The sequence below is a fragment of the Rhinolophus sinicus genome, linkage group LG03 (assembly GCF_036562045.2).
Source record: "Rhinolophus sinicus isolate RSC01 linkage group LG03, ASM3656204v1, whole genome shotgun sequence".
Lineage (NCBI taxonomy): Eukaryota > Metazoa > Chordata > Mammalia > Chiroptera > Rhinolophidae > Rhinolophus > Rhinolophus sinicus.
In genome coordinates, this window is record NC_133753.1 from 94222059 (window position 1) to 94247028 (window position 24970).

A 24970-nucleotide genomic window follows, 5' to 3' on the forward strand; every position below is an offset into this window, starting at 1 on the left:
ACTAGTACCACGTGCAATACTTCATGGGCTGACGCCAACAGGAATGGGGGACTGAAAGGAAAGGAGAACGGCAGGTTGCCCCCAGGTCCTCCACGTGAAGGTGGCAGCCTGGCACTCTGTGTGACGCCCGACTACTCCACTGCATGGCCAGCGGCCACTTTAGAGAAATACGAGGATTATAAAGAGACCGAAAACACAATGTGATCATAGCATTGCCCTTCTCTCTGCAAGACGGGAAAAGGCCTAAGGGCAGGGACAAGCCTCCCTGTTCCTGTCATGATGGGAAGGAGGTCGAGGAGTGTGCCCAGCAGGAGGCAACGTGAAGAAAACCCGTTACTCAGGCCTGGAAGCGCCTAATGAGTTCTTCCTTCATCTATAAAGCAAGTAAGGACAGGAGCAGTTTGGAATTCCAGGCCTGGGGAGAGGGAAGATGGGCCAACCACCAAGGCAGCAGAGGCCTCGCAGGCGGCCTGGGGAGGACGCTCGCTGTCTTGAAGGGGAGAGAGCCACCCACCGAGGAGAAACTGCGGGCTCCAGGTGGTGTCGGTGGCTCTCAGCCCCAGGCCAGGGGCCAGGAGAAGCACCTGCCCAGCAAACCTCTGTGCCTGGAGAATGAAGTCAGAACCAAAGGCTCTCAGGGGGCTGCTGGGATTCACTCCTGAGACAAACCCTAACCTTCCCTCACTCCCTCACCACCGACCCCTGTTCTGAGCGCCAGCCCTGCATTGGGCCTGGGGGGGGGAGGGGGGGTGCCAGGGTGGAGGAGGAACAGGCATAGCCCTGCCCTCCAGGAGCTTCCAGTCCAACCGGAGGGAAGGGACAGGACATCAACATCCCCATGAACGCAGAGGTGCATGACGAGGCCACATGGAGAGGCAGAAGGACGTCTGTTTAAAAGAGCACCAAAAGGCAGGTGGGATGCACCGGTACCTCCCCTCTCCCTACTTTCCTGGGGGGCCAGTGCCAGAGGTTGGGGGGAAGTGTGCGGGAACCAGCCACAGAACTTAATTTCCTTTGCTAAGCCGGTTTCTGGGCAGCTCTTCCCTGCCAAGTTTCTGCCTGAAGCAAATTAAAATGGCAGAGTTATCAAGCCTTGAAGAAAAAATGGAGGTTATAATGGAACTGCAGCTCAACCTTCCCCACAGCCGAGCAAGAGTGGTGGCGACGTGCGCACAGCCGCAATTCAATTAGCTGCTGCCGCGGCTGCTGCTTTGAGCGCCGGCAGAAAAATCCCCGTCATTTCATTTCCTTTCCTCCAAAGGTGGCCACCCCGTGCTAAGCAGAAACGCTTCCAGCCCCTGTCCTCTCGGGTGGGCGGGAGGGCGGGAGGAGAGGGCGTGCGGCTGCTCGTGTTTCTCCTCGCGACCCAGAGCTGGCTCGGGGAACAGCGGGCTCTTTCTTCTCATGCAGTCAGGCTGAAAACCCTCGCTGCTCCCAGAGAGTCATGTCAGGCATTTAGCGGCATCGATCCAGCCCGCCTCTGGCTGGCAGGCGGCCAAAAAACTAAGTATTTTTTATTGCTTCGGCGAGGCAAGGAAATATGAATGAAGCTACCTCTAATTGGACTCCAGACTAACCCCTCTGGGACAGCTTCCAGCCCATCCAGCCGGCCCCCTCCCACCCCGACTCGGCCCTGTCCTTCCGGGCTTGGGCCACATCTGTTGACAACCTGGTCTCCACAGGGCTGATTACTTCAGTCTACACCCCTCCAACACGATCGCCACTTGTGCCTGGCCCTACTGCCTCCCGAGCGGTCCACCCAGCCCAGGAGGGCAGCTGGGCTCACTCCACCGCCTCTCCCAGGGCCAGAGCCTGGACCCTGCGCTGTGAGTCTGATGTGCACGGATGTCAGCAAGTGTTGTGGAGTGAAGAGCTCAGCTCTTGGGGGTTCCCCGTGGTTTCTTTTAGCAGAAAGCTTTCCTAAATGAGGGCACAAAGCCAAGAGCCAAGAGCAATGAGGATGAGGTGATGTGAAGACAGGAAGGGTGGTGCTGGGCTGCAAACAGCCACTTCGCTCTGCAGCAGGCCCGATAACAGGTTCACCTCCCGGGTCCTGGGTCCTGCTCAGAGGAGGTCTTCCTACTAACTAAGCTGAGAGGCGGGCTGGTGGGAAGACGTTAGACAAAGAAGCAGGCTCCGAGCGGCCAAGAGAGCTACCCAGCATCGCATGAAGCGAGGACCAGACCTAAGTCTGGAGGCATCAGCCCAGCCCTTTCCTATTAACGCAAACCTCCTCTCCAGAAACGCCCCCTTTTAGGGATCAACACTCAAGACAACAGCAAGGCTTCTCAGCTTCAGTTATTCGTTTCTGACGTGCCTAGCCACTCCTGGGCCCAAATGTGGACCTGGATTTCTGAGCGTGACGGCAAGTTGAGAGGGGACATGAAAACGCTGCTGAAGGGAGGTTGAGAAGGTCGGCCTGAGCAGGGGGTTGGGAAGGAGGGTGGGTCGAGACGGAGGAGCTGAAGCTGCTGTCTAGGTGGTTAGTTGACTGCCTGACCTTCCAAGTCCTACTCAACATGAGGTAATAAGCAAAGCCATCCTGACAGATTCGAGGGCCCCACATACAAGGACAGAGAGGAGGCATAAAATAGCTTTGTTAATCGCCAGAGGATTTTTTTATCCAGACTCCACTGCGCTTACTCAGAAGGCTTATTGACTTGAGACAGAACCTCTGAGTCTCGATGTGATCAGAAAGATTCACAATAAATCTCAGAGCTGGCAGACACGCTGGCAACCGGGCCTTCACGCTTACTTGCTAGCAGTTCCTTAAACCAAGTGAAAGCCCAGAACAGGGAGAAACCTCAGTCGTTTGGAGGAAGTGAGGCGGATGCAGGATCACACAAGGGGCAGCCCACCAGGGGGGAAGGGAAGCACCCTGGCCCAGGATGTGGGACCCCTCAGCCCTAAGCCCTGGGTTCAGCCCAGACTCTGTCCAGGCCCCCGAGGAGGACCCAGGGCTGGCCGGCCGACCTCCCTGGTTAGCCCAAGCTCTTCATTTGACAAATGACAGACCTACAGGCTGGAGAGATGACGGCTTCCCCAACTGAAGGTTACCCTCAACAGAGGACAACTCCTATTCCACAACACTCGTGCCCCGCCAAAAACCACATTGTCCCCTTCTCCCAGCACCCCAAACACCCACCCAGGGGTTCCAGAGTTCTGATACTTACCGCACTGGATTCTCTCTCTTCGGGGACCAAAGGCCAGGACAACAGGAGGGTCAGGGCCCCCAAGAGAAAAAGAAAAAAAAAGGAAAAACGTCAGTCTTATCCAGCTGGCTTTTATGCTTTGCTAGTTCGCGGGTTTTCAAATGGGCAGCAGGCCGGCTTCACGGTCATGCAAGGCAGGGGGCACTGGGTGACATTTCTCAGTTTGGAAATGAACTGCCCCAATTCCAACACTTCTCCCAGCCACCAGTCCTGGGTGGGGCCATCTGGCCCTGGCTCTCCCAGACATGCCAAGAAGGGCAACAAGGCTGCTTACTGGTCGGCAGTTTTTAAGCCATAAGCTTGGGAAGGATCACGCAATGCAAAATACCCACAGGATCTGGGACTGAGAACATTATTACTTCAAAAGAAGAAATTGTGGAAGTGGTGTTTGTTGTTGTTTAATGAACACGGTTCTCTGTTTCTCTGCCACAAAGCCCCTGGAAGCTGAAGCCTCGGATTGTTTGCCCAGCCAGGCACTAGCGCCCTGACTCTGCTGTGAGGAGGCCCACGTCCTCTGCAGAGGGGACCATCCTACAGCAGACACAGCAATTGACGTCTCTGGTTCCCACGCCCTGCTACTGCCCCATGACCCCAGGCAGGGCAGAATGGTGACACTCCAGGCCCCCCATGCCCAAGACTGTGGCACGCAGCAGGGCTCAGAAGGCTCTGGCCATGTGCCCCCCATAAATATCTAAGGGCAAATCAAATCATCACGCTGTATACCTTAAGTTTACATGATGTTATGTGTCAATTACGTCTCAATAAAACTGAAAACAATTACCTAAGGGCAGACCACACAGGGTGGCAGTTTTTGAAAAGGGTCTGCCAGGAAGCCAGGCCCTTCCCTTTCCCAATCAAACCAAGCCTTCCTGAGGCTCACTTGGTGCAGCTTCCGGGTCCCCACAGTAAAGGCCTGCAAGGGCTGGGGGTAGGGAGGGGACACATTCTCATTCCAGGTCTTTCCAATCACCCCCCTGCAGCAGTGTGATCACTACCTCTATTTAAAGACAGTTAACTAACAGTTGTTACCATTTCCAAGGCACCTGCTGTTGGTGAGACACATACGCTAAGCTAAGTTAAACACCCAGGAACGTGGCCCGTCCCTGGAGGACTAACCATCTTGGCGAGGACAAAACAGTTTCCAGGGGTAGGACACAAGAGGACAGTAACAAAGGGCTCGCTCTTGGGACCCCACCTCTTAAATGATCTGTTTTAAAAAGCCTTTATTTTAAGTGTGTTTTCCCAGGACCCATCAGCTCCAAGTCAAGTAGTTGTTTCAATCTAGTTGTGGAGGGCGCAGCCCACTGGCCCATGTGGGGATCGAACCAGCCACCTTGTTGGCAAGAGCACCGTGCTCTAACCACTAAGCTAACCACCGCCGCCCCGCCCCCTGCCCAGCAAACTCTTATTGGAATTTGTAAAAGCCCCGGCCTGGCCAGGAAGGCATCTTAAGAGCATGGGTCTAGGACTGGCCCTTAAGGATGGGAGGTGCAGCTGGAAGACAGGCGGGCACTCCGAGACGCATGGACAGCATGTCTTCCAGGGCAGAGAATCCTGGGTGTGCACCAGGGATTGGGGGGCAGGCATGGGGGACAGGGCTCTGGTTTCCATGCACTGGGAATTCAAGAGATGGCTCCGGATCTTTTGCTAACTCCTGGGCCTAGGGTGACAGCGTTTGCTGTGTCCTCCACAGTGGGGCCTGAAGGACCCCTGCCCCCGCCCGTCCTGCCCGCTGCCCCCAGCCCCAGGCCGCACCTCTGTGGTCCAGCTCATGGTGGTTCTTCTCGTCCTTCACCGTCAGGTGGGCCTGGCTGCCCAGGGCACCGAGCGCCAGCAGCCCCGAGCTGCTCCCCGTCACCGGGGGGATCCCTGGAGGCTGCAGGCCTGACGGGTGGGGTGGCAACTGGACCGGGGGGCCGTGCGTGGCGTGGGAGAGGTGCTGCGCCTGGAGCTGCTGTTGCTGCAATGAAGTTGGTGGTGAGCACAGTGGAGCGGGAGGGGGCAGGACAGGCCACAGGCCATCCCTCTCGCTCCTTCAGGTGGCGGCGGGGGACAAACGCCCCCACAGCCTTTGTTCCCCAGCTCAGTCCACAGGCTGTCTTGCTGAAGGAAGTCTGTTTCTGGACTGCAATTTAGATTTAGATACAAGATTTATGTCCTCAAACACCCCACCCGTCCGCCCACCCAATTCAGGATAGAATTTCTTCACGTATGTTTAAAAGCCCAAGATAAATAAAGCATGCATTTAAAAACTACACGGTATGCAAGGCGTCAATAAAATGGGTACGTTTTCTAGAAGAAAAGCAAAACACACTACACATCATCAGGGCTCCCTCTCAGCGGAGGGGATCCACTCTAAGCTACCAGCAGCCCACGTCTGTTTGCTGGGGCTTACATGCCATCAACGTTAGCAGCCAGCACCCCCACTCTGAGCCCGTAGCCTGGGGAAGGCTCCCTACCGCTGAGGAACTCCAGGCCTGCCTCACAGGGCTGGGCCAGGCCACCGCAGCCAAATCCCAGGATCAAGAGGAGCTTGGGGGCAGTGACAGGAGAGCTAAGGCCACTGGACATCGGAGTAGAGAACAGGGTAACAAGAAGAGTGGAGACTTTGGAACCGGACAGAGCAGGATTCACACTCCAGCCCTGCCACTTACCAGCCCTTAGGAGGCAGGTTACTCATTAAGTGATCTCACAGCAGGAGCTAATTTACCAGAGGGCTCACAGTAGTTCCCCTCTGCTCCAATATCTTGCCCTGATTAACTCAGTATTTCCATCAACAGCAACGATAACAGTCCCCAATCAGATTCTGCTCCCCTGCTCCAGACGCCACATCCCTTTCCAGCACTAGCCTCAGGGCCTCTCCTTTCCCCTCTCCCTCCCACACCCAAGGGACTGGCTTGGGCGGCCTTAGGTCTCTCCCCAGCAGCCATGACTAAATGCCTTTTATCTTATCATTCCTAAGATTGTGCCAAATACTTCGCAGGGATCGAAGTATTTCTTAGGAGTGCCTGGGGCCTTGGATATGCTGATATCCACCTGTGCGTACATCATTCTTCTCAAGGCGCACAAGAGAAGGCAACCAACATTAATGAATGCCTGGGCACTTTCCAAATATCTCTGACCCTTCCAACCACCTGGCAAAGGAGGGGTTGCATCCATTTTACAGATGGCAAACTGCCACTTGGGGAGCTGGAGGAGGCAGCCAGTATCCAGCCAAGTCCCATCACTAGCAAGTGGGATCTGGACTCAAATCTGTCAACCACCAGCGTCACCTAGAGAACATGCCTAAAGAGACCCCCCAAAGCAAGACGAGTTCTTGGGGGAAGGGAGGACAAAGAACAAACGTCTGACAAGCTTTCCTGTCAGTGAGCTGGGGCTTTCTGGCCACTGCTGCCAGATGGCAGAACCCAGGGAAGGCCTCCAGTGATGGCTGGAGGTGAGGCTCCAAAGACAGCAAATGTCTGAGGTCAGGGGTTACAGGCCCCGCTCTCTCCCTGCTAATTTGCAAACGTTGCCCACCCCAGAGTTAACGGCAACCACGGCCATCACCACACTCCTGGGCAGAGGGCTCATTCCTCAGCTCTGGGTGGAAGGCTAGGACCTGCGCTCAGGACCTGGGCGGGACACAGAAGCTGCTGGCAGGCACTGGAGCAGTGCAGCCCGACCCCAGATCTGCCGAGACGCCCAAGCAGGAACCATGCCCCGGGGCCCCAAGGCCGGAGCTTACAGATGAGCTCCTCTGCCTTTTCTGCTTTAAAATTTTGATTTTTGTATCTTATTACAAAAACAATACATGCTCACTGTCAGAAAATACTAAAAGTAAGTACAAATCAAAAAAAGTTTCTAAAAAATGATGGTTCAGTCCCACTCCCTAGAAGATCCCACTGGTCATCTATTTGTCTGTTTTCCTTTATGAAAATCTACACATTTTAAATGCATTTCTGTACAAATGGGCTCTTGTTACCTTTAGTGCCACACAACTGGAGTTTAAGCTGATGCTATGAACAAGTCAGCGTGGGCTTTTTAATGACCACACAGCCTGCTTTACTGTGGTCGGGCCATCCAACTTTATCTAGATGCCCAGTCGGGTCCCCGCTGGGGGCCCCGTGGTTTCAGACCAGTTGCTGGTAGACCCTTTAATTCTGCCCGTGTTAACTACTATTTAGTAAAACCCTAGAAAGCAAGAATGGAGGTCTTTAATCCAGTAAGAGCACTGGAGGGAGAAGAGAAAGAGGAAGGGAGGATGGCTTCACACAAGTCGCTTTGCTGCCTGGGAACACAAGGCTACCACCACCACCACCAATTCTGTGTCTAGAGAAAGAGCTTATTGAAGGTTTGCACCCACGGAAAGACTCACGTGAATAATTCCAGGCACCGTGATTCTTACCTTAGTAGGTAAGGCCTGCCCTCTGACCCAACCTTCTAGGCTCAACCTTCCCCCGTTCAAATGCCACCTCCTCTTCAGGCCGCCCATCATCCTGCTCAGAACAGGTCTCCCTTCTACGAGTTCTAACAGTTCAGACTCTGCCGCCAGGCGGACTAAGGTGGGCGTCCAGCTCTCCTTTATCAGCTGAGACCTTAGATGAGTAAGCAGATCTCTCCAGACCTCAGTTTCCTCATCTGCAAAATGGGGGTTGAATGCAGCCCATCTCTTCGACTTGTGTAAGCATTACATGCATTAGTACATGGAAAGGCAAAGTAGGTGCTCAATTAACATGAGCAAAAACGATGACTGGCCCACAAATGTAACTATTTGTTTTTTCACGTTTACGTGATGCTTGGCAACTTATGACTTCCAGGAAGACAGGGACCTTGTTTTATCCATCCCAGCATGTCGAATGTTGCCTGGCATGTTTGCTCAGTGCACACCTGCTGGGTAAATAAGTGAAAATGTTGGAAAAGGTATACATGGAGAGGCTGGGAAGTCAGTCAGCAGAGTGGCTCTGTCCAAAACTGACCATCTGCCTCCCAGATCCGTGCCGCCTCTCTAATGCACACTTAGATGCAGCTAGAACAGTTATTTAGGGCAAGGAGCATCAGTGGGGTTTCCTGCGGCTGAATCAGAACTTGGAAAACAGTGGCCTTCAAAGCTGCTGAGCTTCTAAGACTGCGAAGGTGGTGTCTGCCGTAGCACGTCAAGCAGGAGTTTGCAACAAAGGAAAGGAAACCTCCACGTTCTTCTCACCTTCAAGTACAAGAGCACCCCCTGCTCGGCTAGAGGACGTCCCCTGAGGTCTCCTCTGGGGACTGGAAGACACAGTCAGGAGTAGCCTGGCAGACTCCAGAGCCGGGGCTTCAGAGCCGGCCTCTGAGGCTCTTGTCTCGGGGCAGGGGCAGACACCAGGCCTGGCTGGGCGGGGCTCTGCTAGCAAGTCTTGGTTGCAATAGACAGTGAAACAAAGTTTTGTCCTCAGTGAGGCAGAGGGATCCAGCGGGCAGAGACCTGCCCGTCTCACCAGCCCCATGTGGAAGCCCCAGCCCCTCCACAGGCAGGTAGCCAAGCAGGGCTCAGCCATCCTCAGGCTGCATTTCTATCCCGTGACATATCCCTAACTTCAGAGGACAATTGCTGACACACAGTGACATCTGAATGGGAGGCGCACCATGTTTTCAACTGGGGATAAATGGAATCCAGCCCATAGTCCGAGGAGGGGCCTGAGGTCCCCACTTTTGCAACAGCCTGCCTCCAATTCCTACTATTCTTTCCAATATAGGAACTTCTCCATCTACGATGTGAAAGTCTATTCCCGCTTCACCTCCAACCCCAAAAGAGGGGCTAGGAGTCTGGACCCAAGCCCACCCACGAGAGCTCTTCTCCTTCCTTTCACATTTCCTGCCGGAAGACAAGCACATGTCCAAGAACGTGTTCTGTGGGGCACTCGCGCGTCCCCGTCCTCCACGCGTGTGCCAAGTGACCATGTCCTGGGCTCAGGAGGTATGACGCCTTACAGGTGAGACTGAAAGGAAGACCCCGCTTGCAGACAATGTGCAATTGGATTATGTGCATCACGCTCTACGCCTTAGCGAGCTGATTCAATGCCTCACTTCTCAGGTTCAGGAGGTGCATTCAACGTAGCAAAGTTGTCTAAGCATTTGCAGCACCAAGACCCACCCAAGATGCCCGCCAGAGGAAGCAGAGTCCTCACTGCATGAAATGAACACTTCCTGCCCTGCGAGGACAGCAGCCCCAGACCTCGGCTGGCTCCTTCTGCTTTTCTTGGCTGGTGGGCCCACTGCTCCACATGGGCTGAGCTTTCATGGTCTGTAATAGCTTTTAGAGTTCACAACAACCCTGCTGGTCCCCAGTGCAGAGATGGCGTCAGGCACAGAGAGACCAAGGAATTACTAAGCCAGAAATGACCAGAGCCAGGACTCAGACCCAGCATCATGTATCTCCACTGCGGCCACCTGGCTGAAAGAAAGGCACGCATTCCCAGGCACGTTCTCTCCGCCACCCTTCTCCCTCCTGTCAGATTCAATCAGATGAATCCAACTCATCAACACCCTGGAGTCAATGCAAGAACCTCAGGGATGGCTTCAAAATACTCTGTGTAGTTTTTTACGAGATAGATACGACTTCCTTCTTCCTCCTCCTCACCCCCCACACTTTAAAAAAAAATCAAGTCAACACTTCCACTAATAATTTCCAAGGGAATGCAAACCAAATTGTCAGGGGCAGTGGGGTGAGAGCCCCTCCAGCCGCCAGATTCAATGAGCTTGAGCCAGCACAGAGTAATGTAAAAAAGGGCTTCGGAAATGGATGATATAATGTCAGCTCACAGGGTCTTCAATGGGCGTGGGGATGCCTTCTGCAAGTAGCTACCAAGGGACAAAATTACCCTGCTCATGCTTAGTGATCTTGACCCTTTAAGGATCCCCCAACAATTTGGATCCAAGAATAAAGGGCATGTGACTGTACGGGGTCTGCAGTAATGGGGTCCCTGCCAGGCCCCGGCTAGCAAAGACATCTATGGGCATGTCTTCCCTAAATGGATGTTTGAGTTTCCTGTGGCCCCAAAGGGCAGGGGGTGGGCTGGGTCAGCAAGCCTGGGCAGCCCCCACCTGCCCCTCTGTCCCCTCTCCTCTCACACCAACCTGACACTGGATCCTAGCCTTTCTCACCAGGAGGGGGACGCTAGAAATACCGTAATCCACACAATAAGTATGCCACTAGCTACCAGCATGCCCACCCCATACACATCTCCCCTGTTTCCCTGAAAATAAGACCTGGCCGGACAATCAGCTCTAATGCGTCTTTTGGAGCAAAAATTAATATAAGACATGGTATTATATTATATTAGATTATATTAGATGCAGTCTTACAGTATAGTAAAATAAGACAAGGTCTTATATTAATTTTTGCTCCAAAAGATGCATTAGAGCTGATTGTCCGGCTAGGTCTTATTTTCGGGGAAACACGGTAACTTATCTCATCTCTCTCTGAGCTAAGCCAAGACACAGCTTCGGAATCCTTTAACGCCATGCCCTAGAGAGCTCTAAACAACTGACTAAAGTGGACCTATCATATGGAACTTGCCTAGTCCATCTTCATCTTTTCACAAATGGGGAAACTGAGGCCTGTAGCTATGCAGCACCTTGCCCAAAGCCCTCCTGACGCCCAGACCAGGGGCAGGCTACTTCTCCCTCCTGAGGGGCCAATCCAATAACTCTAAAAGCTATTACCAGGGGGGTAGCCACTGGTTACTACTAAGAGCCTCTGGGGCCTGTCTCTTCACTGTTCTTTCGTGCTGGGGACGAGACTCCTGCCCTTCTGCCTGCAACCCCCGCCATCCTCCTCCACCTACTCTGAGGCAGCTCAGCTGCAAGCTCGCTCCCCCTCTCCCCTGAGGAGATGAGACCCCTCCTCCCTGGAGTGCAGCGTGCCTCAGCTGTCCGTAATTCCTGCCTTGTGAGGCTCTGTCAGGCGCAGCGATTAGACGGCTGCCTGCCTAATGACAGGGCGACGGCTGCATTCACTCAGAGCCCGAGAAGCAATTACCTTGAAAATGGGGGTCACAGGCCCCACTCGTTGGCTTTAATTGAATTCCAATATCTGCCTCGAGCTGCCTTGACCTAACTTGTAGCTTCCTAAATACTTAAAAGGAAGCTGAGCTAATCCAAGCAGTGCTTCTTCCCCAATTTCACTCTTTTCTTAGAACTTAAAAAAAAAAAAAAATTATTTTCGTAAGAAGAGTTTAATTCCAAAGATGGAGACGGGGGAGAGAGGACCCCACTGTGACCACTGCAGGGAGGGGAGGACAGATGTCACAGTGTGTATGCCCTCTACCCCTGTCAGCAGGGCCACTGAGCCAGGACCCGGGCCGTGGGACAGGACACAGGCCTCACACTAGGGCAGGACCAGGGGAAGCCCTGGGCTGTGAGTCAGCCCGTGGGCCCCTGCCTGGCTTTGCCCCTGAACAGTATGTGACTGTCCATGGATCAGTTCCCCCTCTTCTAAAAACGAGGCCATTGGCTAGATAGAGCTGTGGTTCTCCACCAGAGGCCATTTTGCGCCCACACTGGGTAATGCCTGGAGACACTGCCGGTGTCACCACTGTGTGTGCGGGTGGAGGCCAGGGCTGCTGCTCAACACCCCACCATGCACAGGACAGACCCCTGCCAAGCATCTGGCCCCCAATTTCTCTAATGTGGAGGCTAACACACGCTGGGCTAGAAGATCCTAAGGAGACTTCAAACTTGACGGTATGATGGTATTGTGATTCCCCCTGGGGTGCCGCCTCCCATCTCAATGGCCAAAAACACTGACCACTTGCTCACGGTCTCCTTTCCGGGCTCCCCTCTGCTCCTCCCGCAATGTTGCCAGGGCCAGCCTAACGCTTCATGCCCTGCCCCAGCAGCGGCCATGGGGCTCAGATCAGAAGGACAGAACCACGTAACCAGCGTGGGTCCCAGGGGTGTGACGGTGAGTCAGGATCCACAAGCATCACTGTCACTCTGACCCCAGCCTCCGGCATTCCTGGCCCCTCCTTTCACAGATGCAGAAAGACAGAGGGTAAGACAGGCCTGCCCAGGGCCACAGGGGAGGAGCCATAACGAGACCACAGGTCTCCAGATTTCTGCCCCAGAATGAAAAGCCCAGAGTCATCAGCTCACCCACTGTGCAGGAAACTCTGGGGCCTGCAGTTCCACCTTGAAATAACCACCTCGCAGAAGAAAATAAGAGACATGAAGATTAATCAAGATCCCAGAATGTTAGGGCTGAGAGGACCTCAGCCAAGCAGCCCACTGCTTCCCAAGCCTGACAATCCTTCAGAATGTTCTGGAAAACTTCAAGAAACAGGCTGCCAGTCCAACCTCCAGACCTATGAAAAGCACTCCGGGGGGAGTCCCCTGGAATCTATATTGTTCAGAAGCCCCCCTGGGGACCCTGACCCAGCTATCTGTGGAGAGGAAGCAGTAATCTCACCCACCCCTTTCATTTTCTCATTTTTAGGGACAAAAGGTAGACAGGTATACCCCAAGGGTAAGAACCTCACTCAAAGTCACACTGAAAAGCTTTTTTCCTCAGATGCTTATCTTAAATATCCATAGTCTCCACCAAAGTAGCAAGCAAGAGAAAGGTGCTATTTGAATACAAGAAATGAACCAAAGATGCAAGCCCGTGAGGGGCACTAAAGGGGAGAGATGTCTGGCCTCCTCCTTTCACAGAGGGGTCAGACCAGAAATGGCCCTCACAAAGCACTCTTCGTTATTTTTTCCTGCTTCTTCAACCTAGGAGGTCAGGGAGACCCGCCGAGGGGCCCTGGCTGGAATGCACAAGGGCCTGTGAGGAACAGGCAGCCAGGCAACTCAGTGCACGGACAGCAAGGCCCAAACCCAAATCCCACAGCACATTCCACATCAACAATACAGCAGAGACAGTCCTGATCCCAGGTGGCCAAAGAAGGGCAGACCTTTGCCAGGGAGGGGGCACAGGGCAGACAGGCCCCCGGGGAGGCATGAGGAGGCGGGGGACCTGTACTGGTCCTCCTGGCCTTGAAGGGATCTCACAGCCACTCCCCTCAACAGGGGAACACCAAAAGCTGGCGGAGGACAGGGCTGATGAGTTTAGAGGTAGACTTGAGACATGTCTGGCACCCCTTTAATTTGGGAACTGGGAGGCAATTGGGGACCCACTGGGGAGAGAGCCCCAAAGGGATCCAAGCCCATGAAATGCTTGGGGAGTCGGAGCCCTGGGGCCGCCATTCTTTGAAGCCAGCTAAGGTCAGGGTCGCTCTCTGGTTATGGTAAAGGAGAGGAATAAAAGGGCTATACACACGGTGAGAGGCAGATTGGGGAGTCCACGTACCCCGATGATGGCATTCAGCTCCGTCATGGTGACCTGCTTGGCACGCTCCACAGCCTGTGCCACCTGCTGCTGGTGCTGGAGGGAACAGCACACGGGTTAGCCACGGCCACCGTCCCCACCTCTCAGGGCAGGCAGTGACCGAGCCCCAACAGAACACAGAGGCAGTCCACTACATTGGCACAGGACACGGAGGGGACAGGGACAGGGCGTTTTTACTTTCTTCTTTAAACCCTTTCCAATGAGCATGTATTACTTTCGTCATCAAAACTTCCTATAAATTGTTTTACGCTAAAATATAAACGAGTCAAAGGATGGATATCAGTCAACTGCTTCCCCTCCACCTCACACACAGGAAAACTTCCTTCCAGCATCTGTCTGTGAGCCGGACATCAGATGACATTATTGAATGCGTGTTAACGTTCTACCTGCAGTAACGGCAGAGCAGTCATGCAGGAGCCTGTCCATGGTGTTTTGGAGACACGGCTAGAGCAGTGAGTGGTGAGCTGTCAGGATGTCTACAGCTCTCATTAAAGGGGCTCAGAAGAAAAGTACGTGCATCTAAATGTACCCCAATCTATATCTATCTAAATAGCAAGGAAACAAACAAAAACATATGTCTAGATAGAAAAAGAAGTGGCAAAATGAATCCGAATGAAAACAATGGATTTTGGGTGGTACAGATTTGTCCATGTAGCTTCACCACCTGTAACAAATGCACCACTCTGGTGGGGGAGCTATGGGAAAATCTGTGGACCTTCTACTCAATTTTGCTGTGAACGTAAAACTACTCTAAAAAACAGTCTTTAAAAAAAAAAAATTTTTTTTTTGGTACAGTCATTCCCTTCAGCCTTGAGGTAGCACCTGCTTCATATGCAGCCATCTGCCCTCCTGGGCTGCAACCTCTGAGGACATCACTGCATCCTGTCGTTACATGAGTGCAGTCATTTAATGTCACGACTTACTCAGGTCCAGGACCGCAGGAGGGAGCTGAGCCGGCCCCAGCCACTGCGGCATGGAGGGGAGGGCTGGCCCCAGCTTCAGTGAGCAGTCTCCTGTCTGCCCTGCACAAGGAGCCCCTCAGAGACAGTTCCCTCACACTGCCCACAAGTGGGGGGCAGGTGGGGCTTGGACAGCAGCTTAGCAGCTGATGAGACCGACTGACTGCACACGCCTCTGGTGAGTACAATCTGTCATGGAGGGTGGGGTCCCCTCTGCGCACTGATTCCCCTCCCAGGGTCTGGCCCTTGGCACGGACAGGCCAGGCTTCCTTGCTCCTAGACATTTCCAGGTGTGGAAGTTGGGGTACCAGCAAGCGAAGGCTGGGAATTCTGGGTTGGATGGGGCAGAGGGGGCACAGAAGCACCTACTGCCCACTGCCCACCTACCCCAGTCACAGGCCAGAACCGTCCTCTCTGGTCTCAGGCAGTGGCAGAGACCAGTTCTACCAGAAGCACGAGCAAATCATCCCTCTGACATGCTCCCTGTCCCTGAACCCGCTGGAGAAGGCTCTGTAAACCCCCAGGTTGTCCACTTTAAGGTCTTACCTCCTGGGACAGGAAAGGCATGATCTGTGCTAAAATTGTGTTCAGTCTCTTCGCAATCTCTGTCTGCAAAAGAAAAGAAAATAAATCAAATCACCGAAATGGCAGACAAGTGAAGTGCCGACTCCCCCAAACCACAGACCCTCAGGCCCGGCTCCGTCTTTCCCAGCCTCCTTGCTAAATCTGTAGCATGAAGAAATTTCTTCCAACTCCCCGCAACCAGGTTGCCTACATTTGGGGGACTCCAATTTCCTATCAGAGGTGGTCTATCTGTTTGGGTCAGAACATAGTCTGCCTGCTCTGGATGGAAACCCTAATTAAAAACAAAGCAAAACAAAACAAGAACGACCTCCACACTGCACACCCCAGTAAAACCTGTGACAAGAGGGAAGGAGATTCCTAAGCCCAGTGGCCCCAATGGCAACAGCAGCACACGCTCTCAGACAGACAAATCGGGAGGTGACTGGAAGTCCCCGGGAGAGGCCAGTGTCACACAAGGTGGTATGTTGCTTACAGGGTCTCCTGCACCCCCACTTTTCACTGCTGCCTCCCTCATATTATTTGCTGCCCAGCCTGAAACTCCGCCATTAACACTTCATTTTTTTAGGGTAAAGCATTGCCTTCCCTACGAAGCTGCTCAGGAGGTAGCTCTTCAGGGCTCTAAGCTTTCATTTAAGTCGATCACAGAAAGGCAGATCCATCCTCTCTCTGCCCCACCCCCTAACAGTCCAGAAAAGACCACATTTAGAAAAACATCGCCTGTTTTTGCCACCCGTGTCCTACGTGCACCCCAGGTCACAGGCGGTTAAAAGAGAATGGTGCTAAATGGTTAACTGAGCCTGGACGGGAAGGCCTAGATCCACTAATAGACAAGTCTCAGAATTGCTTTTCTTATCTCATTCTAAATCCTGAGGCGGCCAGGACCAGGTCCCAGGGCTGCTGCAAAGCTTTCATCAGCACATCGCAATCTTCCAGAGACAAAACCATGACAACAGCCTTTAAAGATCTGTGATCACCTGCATGTCAAATGATTCTGGATGACAAACCCTTGTGCACTTAACATAAAAACAATGCTGTCTGACTGCTTACAAACAGACCCTGGGCCTCAGGGTCTTGGGAGGGCTGCACCCCCACCTCCCTCCAACCTAGCCATTAACGGGGTCGCCTCAGGTTTGTGGGCAGGCCACCAACGGGGAACCTGACGGAGCTTAGGCGGCCACCGTGGCATGTTCCGGCACAGGCAGCCTGTCCACATCAGGGCCTCCTGGGCGGGGATGGGGCGGCCCCTCTCCTGGAACACTCGATCCTCAGGAAGAGGCCAGGGTGTCAGGCATTTAGGTGGAACAATTCTTTGTTGTGAAGGACTGCCCCTCATACCCCAGAGCAACTAAGTGTCAGTAACGGTCCCTACTTCCAAACTTTCAGGGAGGTGGGGGAGTATCACCCCCCACGGAGACCCATGGGACCCACAGCCACACCTGCACATTCGGGGTACACTCTAGCAAGGACATTTACATCAGGGCTCCTCAGCCTCAGTGCTACTGACATTTGGGGCCACATACTTCTTTGCTGTGGGCTGTTCTGTGCGTCGCAGGGTTTTTAGTGGCGGCCTCCGCCCCACTAGATGCCTGCCATTCATACTGTAAGGAACCTGGGAAGATTACTAAGTAATTATTGTAGAAATTATTCACCTAGGTAAGTGGGAAGGGTAGATTCCAACACAGGGTTCTTTATCATTTCTGTTCATTTTTTCCTCCCCCAAGTTGAGTGGGGAAGGAGAATAAAGTATAAAAGTCAGGACTGTACATGGCAATTCCAGAAACAATCAGCTAGTCTGCGTGTCAGTCCACACCTGCACAGAGCAGCATGGACACTCAAGGATCTCACGCTTAGTTTACATGCCAAATAAGAATACAAGGACACATTAAACACAAACAGCGATAAACTAAATAAACCAGGCTCACTGCTTGGAAGCTCACTGGTCCAAGGCCTCTTACCTCAAATAACTAGCGTAGCAGGGCCTGGCACACAGACGGTGCTCAATAAATGTTTTGCCAGAAGCAATCTCGCCAGCCTCCCTGCATTTATTTTTCAAGACTTCATAGTGCAGAGTGTCCCCTGGCAGAAGACCCGGGCCTGCCCCAGGGTGGGCCACATCTCTGGGAGGGTAAGTGGGGAATGGCATGTTGGCATACAACTGGGAGGTGGGGTGGGCAGCAGCCACGCCCTGTGCCCACGGGGTGAGGTGATGCGATCATGCCAGACCAACCACAAGCCAGCTCAGGGGGTCTCTGAGGTGGCCCCCTCCCCGCAGCCAGGAAGGCAGGCAGCAGTCCCTAAGCCTTCCCGGTCACTCTGGCCTCCTCAGCAATGACAACTCGCACAATCTCTGGGTTGGGTGGTTATGAAAGCGTTCCCAGCTGTCGCCTACTTCCTCTAGCTGATAGGTCAAGTGTCAGGGTCTTGGCAGTTACAGGAAAAGTAGCTGACCTTCCCCTTCCCCACGCCCTTTCGCACACACAGGGCCACAGGCTTCCCCTAGGTAGGCTCCTCCTGCAGGGCCCGGTCGGATCCACCTCCTCTCGTTATGAGGAAAAGGCATCTGCCAGGTTCTAGGCTTGGCATCCAGGCCGCCAGGTACCACAGGAGACTCACTCGGAGCAAGTTCCCTTTAATCTCACCCTTCCACCCCTCCGAAAGCAGTTCTTGCTTTCTTCACCCGCCTCCAAGACCACAAACATCAACCAGGGGTCATCCAAACAGCTCCACACAGATACAGAATGTTCTGGAAGCCTGGGTATCAGCATCCATCCAGGCTCTCTCCTGGGGCTTGAACTCAATTCAAAGAGGCCTCGCGTGTGGCAGTTAGGACTTTGGGACACAATGAGACAGGCCTGGACGGGGCTGGGGGGCGGGCAGCGCAGAGGGGGTGGTCTCACACTTGGGGAGCTTTTATAATAAACCTCCGCTTCCCTATCCATGGGTCGGGGTGGGTGGGTGGGAAAAGCAGGCAAGCCCATCTGTAGCTCCTGCTGTCACTGCCGTCACCTGGTATAGAGCAGCATTCCCCTCCTGGGCCCCCCAAAGTGTGGAAGCAAGGACTAAGCCTTACTTATCCCTAGCTACAGGGGACACCCAACCCTGAGCACCGACCGGCTCAGTACACTCTGGTGAGTCAAAGAATGAACAGGTAAACTGTTCTCTAAATGACTTTTTTCATGTTTGTCTTTTTGAGGGTGGGGATTGCAGGAAGGGAAGGCTCCTGGAAGCAGAACACTGGCTGGACAGAACCACGCTTACCCACAACAATAACACTAATGGCTAACATCGCTGACCCAGCTCTTCTAAGCACTTTACATGTGTGAGTTCACAATTACCCTATAGGAAAGGCACTTCTTGAAATCTCCATTTTTCAGATGGGGAAACTGACGCTCAGCAATTGAGCAACTTCACTAAATGACTTCCTACCAAGAAGCCAAATTTCCCCATTTTGAGAGAGCTTACAGAAGTATTTGTGAAAGAAAAACTACCAGAAGGGTTAATAATCGACAGCATTTCTGATTAGAACAGCTGTTAAAACAGCATTTTATCCAACTCAAACAAGTGCCAAACATCAGTTTCAAGGAAGGAAGAAAGAAAGAATCAAGATGTGTGGCTTCAACAATCGGGACAGGTCACACACCACCAACTGGAACTAGATCATACGTTGGAAAACTCCTTTTGGCAACGCAGGTCACTCTTATCGATAAAGCAGCGGTGGTTCTGAGGCCAACCTCCATCTTCCCCTCCATCGGAGTCCTGCAAAACCACAGCCTTTGAGCCAGCGCCTCAGACCCGAACCAGAGAGGAGGGGTGCCTGGCGAGGGAAGACCGCTTCCTTTGGAAAAGGTGTTTGGGGAGCCTGATGCTGCCTTTGAAAGTTTCTTTTCAAGTGCGGTTCAAAGAAGGCGGCTTTGCTGGTGGAAAAACATTGTTGCTCAGAAGGAACTAATCTACTAGACACAGACAGAGAAGCACTTCAGAGAACTGCGCAGAGATCCTGTGAAATTCAGAATCTGCGCTCCCAACTGGGCGCTGGGAGTAACATCTGCCCTATGTCTCTGTCGAGATCGTTAGGCAAATAAATGACGGAAACAAGATAGTGGGGGGCAAGTGTAATTTCCCAAAGAGCAATCTGCTCCCTGTGCCTCGGGAGCTCCCACGTGCACCATCATCTCCTCATTAAAGCAGGAACCTCTAAAAAGCTCGCTGTAAACTGAGGGTACTTGAGCATTCTTAACCCATATTTCTCTAACAACAGGCTAGCATTCATGCTGCTGCAGCTTCCTGGCCCCTCGCCGCCCTTGACCCAGGACACCGAATTAAGGGGGAGGGAACCTGAGCATGGGCCCCTCCCCCCAGCAACCTCTTGCCCCTGGTCTCAGCACCCAGCCAGGCATTGGACTTTTCTTTTTTTTCTAATTTAGCTGACTGCCCAAAGCACCGCTGACAGCTACTTCCAACAGAAGGTCTCTCCATTATTCCCTTTTAAACTGCCCAGGTGGCTGCACCCGCGGGCTCTTGAGAACGCACACTTCGTTTTAACCTCAGTCAAATAAAAACAAGGAGAGGGAGAAACCTGCCACTTGAAAGAGTATGTGATGACCCAAAGCCACACAAAAATGACCTGGCTTCTACTCACAGCTCTGCCTCCATCTAGCTCCGTGGCTTTGGGCAAATCACTTTCCTCCGCTGGGCTTCAATTTTGTTGTCCGCGAACATAGGGGCAAACTGGATAACTTATAAGACCCAGGAGCCTTCACTTAAGGGTTTAAAATGCTAAACATTCCTGAATTGCTCTGTGATATATCATTTCCTCCACAAAGCTCGGTAAAATAGAGCACAGCATGAGTCTGAAGGACAAGCAGAGAAAAAACAAGCCACCTTGAGAGGTGGATGGATGCTGGGTGGTGGGCTCGGCTGGGGCTGGCTGGGGCTCAGTCCCAAGGACCAGTCTTCACAGCAAGGACACATTCAAATATGTCCATCAGCAAAAGTGCACACAACTGTCACAGAGCAGTGATGTCCTATCTGTACGCATCAAGCACCTACTGTCCGGGTTTCTTTGATTCACAAGGAAAGAACGGTTGTGAGCAGAAGACAGCCAGGCCAGGGCTCTTCAAGGCGTATCACTGAGTGGGAAGTAACAGCAATTTCCACGTCTGTGAGTCAGCCAAGGGGCCACCACTAGGCTCCTGGTTTCACTTCTGCAACACAGATTTCTCCCTGGGACAATCAGGGTGGTGTGGTGTGAATCCAGAGACCCGTTTGTGGATGAGCTCGAGAAAAATGAGATGAGGAAAAGATACCTGCCTATGTGAAACATGAGTCACACTCCCAAGCCTTGTGTAAATGGTGGTTTTCAACTCAGCTGTGCCTGGTGTGCCATGTGACCCCTGGAAAAGACACGCCCAGTGGCTGGGCCTCGGGTCACTCCTCTCAAAGCATGTGTTTGGGGTGGGGACTCGTCCACTCGGGGCTCCTGAATTGCATGGAATCAGGTTTCACAGGGTTCTCCGACTCCAGTACAAGGGTGTTCAAAGTGAGTCTGCTTCATCTTGAAGTAAAATCACAGGGGCGCAGGAAGGGCGGGGGGGGGGGGGGGGGGGGGGTGTAGAAAAGGAGGAGGCCTCCAGCAGCTGGGCGCCACAATCAGCCAGCAATCAAACACTGAAAGATTCCAGAACAATGTGTCTGGGCAATTTTAACTTAAAATATCCCATTGCATTTCCAAGGCAATTCTAAATTGATAGGCCCTCAATTATTGGACTACAAGATGACATTCCTTGCCAGGCAGTTTCTCCTCAGGCCAAACTGAAAGAAAGCAAGTGGGTGTTTTATTGCCAGTGGGAGAGAAATCCAGGGACAGGGAGGGGTGAGACCTCCAGCAAAAGCCAGCGTGGGGATCCCAGGCCCCACTTCCTCTGAGCCACAGGCTCTATGGGAAAAGCAGCAACGCAGTGTGTTTAAGAAGGGGCAAATAAATGATCCACTTAGCAGCCAGGGAGATAATGACCCCTGCTCCTGGAGGGGCGAAGGAGGTTTATATCACAGATCACTCAATGATAGGTGAGTCTCCTTAAAGGCCCTTTTACCACGGACATATTGATCAAATTATATATAACTACAACACCATTAAATATTTACGCTTCCGAAGAAACCTGCTGAATTCTTTATGCTGGGAGGGCTTGGTACAAGAAAAGGCCCAGCCCTGGCATGACCCTGAGGCTCACTCTCCCAGGGGAGGGAACCAGACACTGGCTCAGGCTGGCCTGTGACCGATCCTGCAAGCACCAGCCCCCAGGCCCTTCCCTTCACACAGGGTAGGATGGCAGTGAGGGCAGCACACCAGCCCCTGCCCAGCCAGGACAGAAGAAAGGCAAGAGAGTCTGGGGTGTTGAGTTTGTGATGCAATCCTTTGTGCTTCCCCGAAAGGAATTCAGCCTTCCCTTTCTCTCCCCACCAGAAATCTCAGGTATTTTCTGCCAAGAGTCTAGGGGGTAAGGGGATTGGGAATGGTGAGACGGAGCAAGGACGTGAGGAATGGCCGAGATGGGGAACAGAGTACGATTCTGAGCCACTGACTCTGAGAGCAGGCAACGCAAAATCCAGCGACCTGCATTGCACCCCAGGTACATCCTGCCGTGCACCTGGGCCTCAGTTTCCATTGTAGGAACGAGGGAGATTTGAGTCCAGCATAACAACCTCAAAAATGAACTAAGTGCTAGGTGCAAGTGAGCGCCCTGTCCTTGGGAGCATTCAATGGCCCCCCACGAGGGTCAGGGGGCTAGGCACCACCCCGTGGGAGGGACCTGGGCCTAGATGACAGCCAAGTGCCTCCCTGGCTTTAAGACTCGAAGGCGTTCATTTTTCAGTCTCTCAGTTTCCATCTACCAGGCTTCCTGTTAACAAGATCCAATAATCTTTAAATATTTGTTCACTTTAATTTCTTGGTTCCCAAACACATTAAACTCTGCTTGCCTCCCACCCCCACTCCAGGGGATGGCCCTCAAAGAGCTTGCTTGTGTAGACAGAACAGGGAAAGCCTTTTCAGATTACACCTTCCCCCAACACTGCCCATTCATCCCAGGCACTACCACCCCCCCATCCCTCCCTCCCCTCCCTCCCCTCAGATAACCCCCTGCCCCTCCCCCACCTTCCCAGACTCCATTGGCCAACTCCCCTGCCAAGAGGAAAAATTCTCAATTCATCTCGGTGGGGTTGCCATGGCAACCCCCCCACCTAATCCCCCTTGGAACATTATGCAAATCTCCCTTTGCCCCTCAACAGGCTATAAAAGTCACATTACCCTTGCAGAGGCAGCTCCTTAAATTTCGGGGTCTCCCCATGAGGGCAGTGCTACAAAGGAAACACTGGCCATGACTCTTTAAGGACAGAGGCTCTCTGGGAAACCTGGGTGGCAGGGAAGGGAAAATGAGGTGTAGCAGGAGGGGACAGACTGTGGGCAGAAAGAAAGCCCCATTTTATCCACCCACCACTGAGTTCACAACCAAAGAGCATGACTCTTCCTTAGATTAAAAGGGTCAGAGGCTCCGCTCCTCTCTCCCCAGACAAGGATGGCAGGAGTGGTGGCATTTCATCGGCCACAGAAATCAGAATCAGCTATTTAGAAACTTGTTTATATGATCGGCTCCCTCTTAAACCCACCTCCTCCCAAACCACCATCCCATTCAACTTCTCATTTTGCAGATGAGGAAAATGAGACCCAGAGAGGGCAAGGAGCTGCCTAGGTCACAGAGCAAGACAGTCTCCCAGCTCTAGGCACAGAATTCCACACCCAACATCGAGGGTCCTGGGCCAGGGGCGGTTTTGCTTCCCCGGGGATATCTGGCAATGTCTGGTGACGTTGCCTGGGTGTCATAACTGGAGCAATGCTAGTGACAACTAAGAGGTAGAGGCCAGGGATGCTGCCAGACATCAAGGGACACACAAGGGCAGCCTCGTCCCAGAGAATGATCCAGCCCCAAAGGTCAACAGTGCCCAGGCTGAAGCGGCCTGATCTACACATGCTGACATGCATGTTTTACTGATTCCTTCAGGGCTCTGTCTGGGGATTCCCAGCACTGGAGGAAAGGCCCTGGAGTCCAGGTGGGTCTGGAAGCAGGCCTGTGGGGCGACCCCAAGACCACACTCAATTTGGCCTATGGGTAAAGATCTCTGGTCCACAATGAAACAGACCTGGTTTCCAGTTCTGACCCTGCCCCTGCTCCACCGTGAGACCACAAGCAAGTCACGTGATGTCTTTAAACACCAGTGTTGCCATGTTAGGCGGTGCTCATGCTGACAATGCAGTCTGGCATACGGAGCCAAGAAGGAACAACTGACAAAGGGCTCTGGGAAGTCTTACAACATCCCCGGTGCCAAGGCTCTTGCCCTCACTCTACGAGGCCTTGGTAACTTCTGGGACTCTGTCCCATGGTGAGAATCCTGTGTGGAGGTCTTCCTACACGTAAGGTGGGTTCCGTGCTAAGCGGATGATCCGCGTGGTCTCACATCATCCTCGTAACACTCCCTGTAACCGCACAGTCAACAGTCAAAGCCATAGGCCACATGTGGCTACCTGACATTAATTAAAATTCAATTTAAACTCAGTTCCTTTGTCACAGTAGCCACATTTCGAGGGCTCAAGACACATGTGGCTGGTAGCTACTATACCGGACAATAAGCTATCCATTTCCATTATGGAAGGAAGTTCCGCGGGACAGCACCGCTCTAATAAGGGGTTACTGTCATCCCCATTACAAATTCAAGTTCACAGAGGTCGGATAGTCTGCCCAAATCACAGAGTCTTGACCTAAAACTCAAACTCAAGTCTGTCTGACAGCAAAGCCTGTCTCTCAGCCACCAGGACCCACCACCTCCCAGCTCCTGATGCGCTGCAACTAACTTCCCAGGATCCTCTGTAAGGAACCAGGTGACTTCTGACAGAGAAACTCTGAATCTACTGGCATAAAGCTGACAGTAAAAATGGGTGCGTGTTACGGAGCCGTCCCACCCGCCACCAGGAGGCCTGGGAAATGCCCAATGTTCCCGCAGCATCACGAGAGTTTAAGGAAGGGGCCTGTCTGGTCAGGTGGATAGTGAAGGAAAGCCAGGTAGAGGTCCCTCGTGCAGTGCGGTAAGAACCAGGTGAAAGAATAGAGACAAACCCAAAAAGGCTGAGGGGAGTACCTAGACAGCGGCGCCTTAAGAAATTCTGGCAGGCAGGGCTCCTTGGCACCACATACAAATTCCCAGGTGACATGGAACATCAAGCCAACAGTGGAAAGACCCTGGCAGGGGCACGGCAGCTCTTTGGGGACCCCAATGCTTCTCCCCATTTCAAACTAGCTTCGTGGAGTTCCCCATTTTTCTGGGATGGAGTGGCAGGTCCTCAGGAATGAGGGTGGGACACAGGGAGGTACCATCAACCTCAATTCCTCCAGTCCTTCCCTAGGACTTCACAACTACGAGGCACAGAGGCCCGGGATGCTGCAAACATGGAGGGACTCACAGCCCCACATGTCACCCGTCTCAGGCGAAGCAAGACGAGAACTGGACTGCAGCCCCCTCCACCGGGGATGGAGCACAGAGGAAGGGGCCCCCTTCTCTTCTCAGAGGAAGGGCTTAAGGAGCTAATGCACCCACTGGCTCACCACGTCCATCTGTCCATCTGCCCAATCGCATCCTCACTCTGCACCCCCAGGCCATTTAGCCCCTCCCTCTAGGGTATCACCTGCAGGCCCACTGAGTGTGCTTTCTCAGACAGGAAGTCTGACAGTTCCTGTGCCCCACCCCCACCCTAGATCAAGGACTGACACCCTCCCCGCCCCACGCCTTGCTCTTCCCCAGCAGAAATCACACCTGGC

The 24970-nt window shown here is 53.1% G+C and overlaps 1 protein-coding gene across 8 annotated transcripts in view; it reads right to left on the minus strand.

Moving 5' to 3' along the window:
• TLE3 (TLE family member 3, transcriptional corepressor) overlaps window positions 1-24970 on the minus strand; it is a 48065-nt gene that overhangs the window by 11528 nt on the left and 11567 nt on the right. For 4 of the 8 annotated variants that reach the window (XM_019735971.2, XM_019735969.2, XM_019735970.2 and 1 more), the window contains exons 5-8: window positions 15066-15128; window positions 13492-13596; window positions 4968-5172; window positions 3174-3190 (exon numbers count right to left, since the gene is read on the minus strand). In XM_019735971.2, the coding sequence (XP_019591530.2) occupies window positions 3174-3190; window positions 4968-5172; window positions 13492-13596; window positions 15066-15128 (390 nt within the window). The remainder of the gene's footprint in view (window positions 1-3173; window positions 3191-4967; window positions 5173-13491; window positions 13597-15065; window positions 15129-24970) is intronic. The other 4 variants (XM_019735975.2, XM_019735973.2, XM_019735974.2 and 1 more) reach the window with 1 other exon arrangement.